At 35.2% G+C, this 6,158-nt stretch overlaps 1 protein-coding gene across 1 annotated transcript in view; it reads left to right on the top strand.

Moving 5' to 3' along the window:
• The window catches only part of VPS45 (vacuolar protein sorting 45 homolog), an 80,369-nt gene that overhangs the window by 16,643 nt on the left and 57,568 nt on the right, over positions 1-6,158 (top strand). The window contains exon 9 of the mRNA XM_037744871.1: positions 639-806. Within this exon, the coding sequence (XP_037600799.1) occupies positions 639-806 (168 nt within the window). The remainder of the gene's footprint in view (positions 1-638; positions 807-6,158) is intronic.

Here is a 6,158-nt window from a genome sequence, read left to right as displayed (position 1 = left end):
AAAAAAAAAAAAAAAAAAAAAAAAAAAACGAAAGAAAGAAAAAAAGTAAAACAATATAGTGAAAACTTCATGAAAAGCCATGTGATTCTTTCCATTCATCAGTAATATCTGGACTATTTAAAGACCCAGTCTGCCAACACATACTAGTTCTTCTCTTCTTCTTTTTTTTTCTTTTTTTTTTTTGGTGGTTGGGACAGAGTTTTGTTCTTGTTGCTCAGGCTGGAGTGCAATGGTGCAATCTCGGCTCACCGCAACCTCTTCTTCCCAGGTTCAAGCGATTCTCCTGCCTCAGCCTCCTGAATAGCTGGGATTACAGGGCATGTGCCACCATACTCAGCTAATTTTGTATTTTTAACAGAGACGTGATTTCTCCATGTTGGTCCGGCCGGTCTCAAACTCCCGACCTCAGGTGATCCTCCCGCCTGGGTTTCCCAAAGCACTGGAATTATAGGCGTGAGCCACCACGCCCAGTGTTCTTCTCTTCTTAAGTGTAACAAAATGCCATGTGGCTGAGAGTTGTAGATGCTTTAATCTAGGCTGAAAAACAACCCCTCTTTCCACCTCCCTCCCCATTCAATACATGCTTATTCTCAGTCAGAAACTAACAGAACCTCCCATTGATGTTTTTCCCATGGCAGGCCTTTGTTGAGAATTATCCACAGTTCAAGAAAATGTCTGGGACTGTTTCAAAGCATGTGACAGTGGTTGGAGAACTGTCTCGATTGGTCAGTGAGCGGAATCTGCTGGAGGTTTCAGAGGTTGAGCAAGAACTGGCCTGTCAAAATGACCATTCTAGTGCTCTCCAGGTCAGTCCAATTTGATGAGCACCTACTATGTGTAAGGCACTGTGCCAGGCAGAGCAAGAGATAAAAAGGCAAGTAATCCTTTTTTGCCAACATGGAATTTAGTCTTACAAGGAGCTGAGATGAGAACACAAATTAATATTATTTAAGATAGATCTATAATAAAAGCCACAGAGATGTGTAATGTGCAATTCCCAAGGATTCAGTTAATTAGGATGAGGGCAGCCTAATCTACTACAAAGAGCACCAAACTAGAATCAGAAGATCAAGATTGGAGTGTTTAGTATACCACTTACAGGCTTTGTGATGTGGAGCTGTTGACTTAATCTCTGAGTCAGTTTCATTATTTGTAAAATAGGTATATTAATACTTATCTCACAGAGTGGTTAGGAAGACTTTAAAAGATAAAATGTATATTAAAATGTATTATCGGCCGGGCACGGTGGCTCACGCCTGTAATCCCAGCACTTTGGGAGGCCGAGGCGGGTGGATCACGAGGTCAAGAGATCGAGACCATCCTGGTCAACATGGTGAAACCCCGTCTCTACTAAAAATACAAAAGTTAGCTGGGCATGGTGGCGTGTACCTATAATCCCAGCTACTCAGGAGGCTGAGGCAGGAGAATTGCCTGAACCCAGGAGGCGGAGGTTTTGGTGAGCTAAGATTATGCCATTGCACTCCAGCCTGGGTAACAAGAGCGAAACTCTGCCTCAAAAAAAAAAAAAAGTATTATATAAGTTTTTTCATTATTGAAGATCTGCTTTTCATCCCACTAACACGTTAATGCCTGCTGTATGTATATACTATTGCTGTGGGGATCTAGAAGTACAAAGATGAAGAAGATACCACATTATAGTAGGGGAGAAAAAAATTTAAACAAGGAATTATAGTACCATGCACTGTGTGCTATATACAGGTATTTACAAAGGAATATGGAAATACAGAGGAAGGACAACTGTTTTCCCCAAGGATGAGGCTTCTTAGAGCTTCTTAGGGAAAATAACATTAGAACCAAGTCTGGACAAATGAATACATAGGGGTGCATCAAGCAGGGAAAAGGAAAAAACATTCTCAGATGAGAGAATACAGGCATGAAGATGTGAAGAAATAAATAAATATTGATAAATATATTTTTTCTCTATATATGTACAATATTTATATTTGAAATATACATATATTTATATGGGAACAGAGAATAGTTCAGTGTAGCTAGTACAGGGTACAAGATGAGTAGTCTTAGACTAGAAAGATTGACTGAAGCCAGGTTATAGCCATTGGAAGGCAGTTGAGCTTTAATCTTAAAATGATGGGAGCTACCGGAGGATTTTAGAAGAATAGTGACATAATCAGACTCTGGCCTCAAGAAATGTATAGTCTAGTTGAAGATACAAAACTAAAGCACAATAAAAAAATTAGATAATGTTTCAAGATGATATTTAATCAAGTCATTATTGTAATACTGGCTATAACAGGTTTTGAGGTTATTGGGAACAGTTTCTTAGAGAAGACAAGATTAGGATGAACCACAAAGAATGAATAGAATTTGGGGGAGGAGTTCAGTCAGGAATAACAGCAAAAGCAAAGATGTAGAAGTATGCAGGAAGTAATAAACAGTTTGACCTGTAGAGAGTGGGTATGAAAGAGAATTAGATAAAATTGGTAAACGAAAACCAGTTTATGAGATTTATAAAGAGGCTTGTAACACTTTATACCTGCTGAGATATGCCAAGATCCAGTATAGGATCTTCTGTAGAAAGTTGAGGTAATGAAGGCAGTATTTTAGGAAATGTAACCTGGTAAGGATGCTTTAGAGGTGAAAAAACAGGTCATAGAGACTTGTAGACTTACAGTGATAGAAGTAAAAATGTACAGTAAGCAGCAGAACTGAAAAACATTTTAAAGGGAGAAGAAACTAAATGACAGGCTGGATATAAAGATAGAATAAATCAGAGATAATTCCATGTTTCCTGAGAAATGACAAAGTATGATGTCACTGACAAGTAATTTAGGAATACAAGTCCTTTAGGAAATAGTTATTTCTAAGCCACTTATAACAAGCACATTTCCCTGTTGATAGGACCCTGTATTCTAAAGCTTAGCTTCTTTCTTTCCCAGCTGCAATTCCACTTTATTCTATAAGATAATGCCAACCTGGTATATCAGAAACAACTCAGCCTTTGGAGCCAGACTGGCCTGGCTTATAGCCTATCTCTACTTACCAAAGTTTCTTTGGGAAAGTTACTTAATTTGCCCAAGCCTCAAGGATAATGATTTCAAACTTTCAGACTGTTATGATGATTCGGTGAGATATATCAGATGCTTCACATATAATAGGTGCTTTGTAAATGCTGGTTCCCTTCCTCTAAGCATGATTTTTTTTTTTTTTTTTTTTTTTTTACCTAGTGCAACCAAAAGAAAGAAGTCTACCTGTGGGTGCTCTAGTTATACCAAGGTCTTTACTGGGATTTATTGTTGTTGGGTTTTGCTTTCCTTATATGTTTATCAAGATTTCTTCTGCAAATGCTACAATCTTGAAAATCATAAAGATGTGATTCACTTTATATTTATGCAATGTGCTTCTGTCATCACTGTTTTAACTTTGTCCTTAAATCTTCAAAAAGAACTCTTCAGTTTTTTCAGCTGACTTGATTTTATTATTTTTTAATTGTATTACCTTCTAATTCTTAAATAGGTAACATAAAATTTGGTAAAAGAGATAAACAGTAAACACTGAGTCTGTTAGTAGTTTCGTATGCATCTTTACAGTTATTCTGTGTTTGTATGCAAGTCAGTGTGTGTGTGTTTTTTAAAATTCCAATGTTACCATACTGTACAGAGTTCTGCATTTTGTTTGTTCACTTAACCATATGTATCTGTGGCTGTTACAGATCAGACCCTAAAGGTGCATTATTTTTAATCACTAAATAGTATACTTTGTAAAGATGTATCATAATCTATTTAACTTGGCCTTTAAACAAAACTGCTAATAATAGTTTATAGTTGTTTTGTGGGCCTAATAGAAATGTGTCGATGTTTATCACAAAAAATGAGTTTTCTGCCTTTTATCAAACAAAGTTGTGTCCCATAACTAAATTTAAACTTTTACTTTTTATCATTTGATTTTCCCCTTGAAAACAGTAGAACCAGACTTAATCATTAGCCAGCTTTACTGTCTTTATTTGTATCTCTCTATAGATGGAAAGCAATTAGAAAAAGTTATCGTAATAACTTGTCTGAAACTTTATTTTTTTTGTTCACTTTAAAAGAAAAAGATACTTTAAAAATATAAATTATATTTGTGATCCACTTGTTGTTTTTAAAACTTATCTTTTGAAGGTTTTCTTGTTTGGGGTATTAGGATTTTACAGTGAGCATTGATTTGGACTCCCCTGTCATAAAGGACTTCTTTGGCAACATAACTTAAATAGTCTATAAAGGGAACTTTTGTTTGATAGTGAGTAGATGGCAGGGGCCTGACATCTAGTGGGGTTATAGCATTCCTTGGCTCAACCTTAGATGATAATAGATCATGAAGCAATGAAATGAGGTTTTTCAGTAGAGATGGGGTTTGCTTTATTGAATAGAAAGTATCATGACAAGAAAAAAGTTCACATATTGCTAAAAATTAACTTACAGATTGCTGCCATTCTAACTGTTATTTTATAGGCTAATGAAAATTTCATGTAGAAAGAATTTCACTAGAACCAAAGTGAAATTTACTACCACTGAAACATATCCATATCTTCAGAAGAGATTTATTTGATTAATAATGAAGATTTGCCATACCATGAAGAAAAGCATCTTTAGAAAGGGAGCAATTCCACTCCCACTGTCTGCCCCGTGCCCTGTCCCCCATGCCCAGCCTGTGTTGTCATATTACAGCTTTTCATTTGGCGAGAGTAACCAGTCTATTTTTTATTTTTTTTCTGACCTTGCGTAAAGATCTCAAATCACCCTGTTAATGATACATAATAAAGACTCAATAAATATTTATTAGAAAAATGAGGAGGACGAGCTCTATTTGAAGCAGTATAGAGTAGTGGCTAAGAGCTTGGGACTTTGATGTCAGGTTTGAAAATCATTCCTACCCACTCTAAGCCTCAGTCTTTTCGTCTGTAAAGGGGGAAAAAATAACAGCACTTACCTCAAAATTGTTGTGAGGGTGCAATGAGCTAATACATGTAAAACACTGATGGTACTTGGTATTTACCGCTTTCAAGAAATATTAACTATTAATATTACAGGTATTATTATTTGATGGTACATTTAATTTTCTTAATGGCATCTAAGACATGTTTTTTAGTTCATTGATGGCCTTGTATCTCTCTCTGATTTCAGAAAAGTGTTTGTGTTTTATTTTTTCAATTTTAATTTTTGCCACTCGTTAAAATTATAAGAAAAGCACTTGGGACACATTGAACTGATTGACAATTTTACTTTGATGAGTTAAATGTAAAAATGATCGCTTTTACTCTAAAACAACATTTAGCTAGTATTTTAGAAACAGTGTTGATCAGCAGAAGATATACTGCAAAGCTAAATTTTATGTTGACTAGTCATTAAGAAAAGGAATACTGACTCAGTAGAATTGGGTCTTGCCTGCTTTCTATCACTTTTCACAGATAAGCTTTTTATATTCCCACAACACTGTTCTCTCAAACTGTTAGGCTCATTTTTACCAGATCAGCGTGTTGAAGACTTCTCCTAATTCCATTTTACTGTCCTAATCTGTTGGTTTATTTTGTTATTCACTGACTTTGCTACATGAACATGATAGCAGGTAACAAAGAAGGGATCCTGTTCTTTAGGTTAAACTAAAACAAACAAACAAACAAAAAATGGAGACTATCTTTAATTACCAAGACCATCTGTAATAGTTTAAAATGTGTGTCTGTCCTTATTATGTATCATTAACAGGATGATTTGAGATCTTTATGCAAGGTCAGGAAAAAATAAAAACACTTTGTATCATAGTTTAAAATAGCCTGTATCATAGTTTAAAACGTGTGTATGTCATAATGATTTTTTCTTGCTGTGCTGCTTCATCATAGTGTTGATAGAAGAAAACAAAAAAGTAGAAAAGTATTCAGTCAGAAACAATGGAAGAATCTCTAAATATCAGAAAAGAAGAATGGTTTTCTCATTGATGTCTTATAAATGAATGTTAGTTCCTTTAGGAAACTTGATCTCCAAAGATACTATTTTTGCTTTTCTTTTCTTTTCCTATTCCTTGATTAGACCCACACAAATGGTAGAGTTCAGTGCAAGGTTTTTGAATCCTGTCTTCTTAAGTAGATGAGTTTTCTGTTTTGCTCTTTACTCACTCATTGTTTTTTTTTTTGTTTGTTTTTTTTT

The sequence above is a fragment of the Cebus imitator genome, unplaced genomic scaffold (genome assembly GCF_001604975.1).
Source record: "Cebus imitator isolate Cc_AM_T3 unplaced genomic scaffold, Cebus_imitator-1.0 Scaffold188, whole genome shotgun sequence".
Classification (NCBI taxonomy): Eukaryota; Metazoa; Chordata; class Mammalia; order Primates; family Cebidae; genus Cebus; species Cebus imitator.
This window is presented reverse-complemented; position numbering and strand designations above follow the sequence as displayed.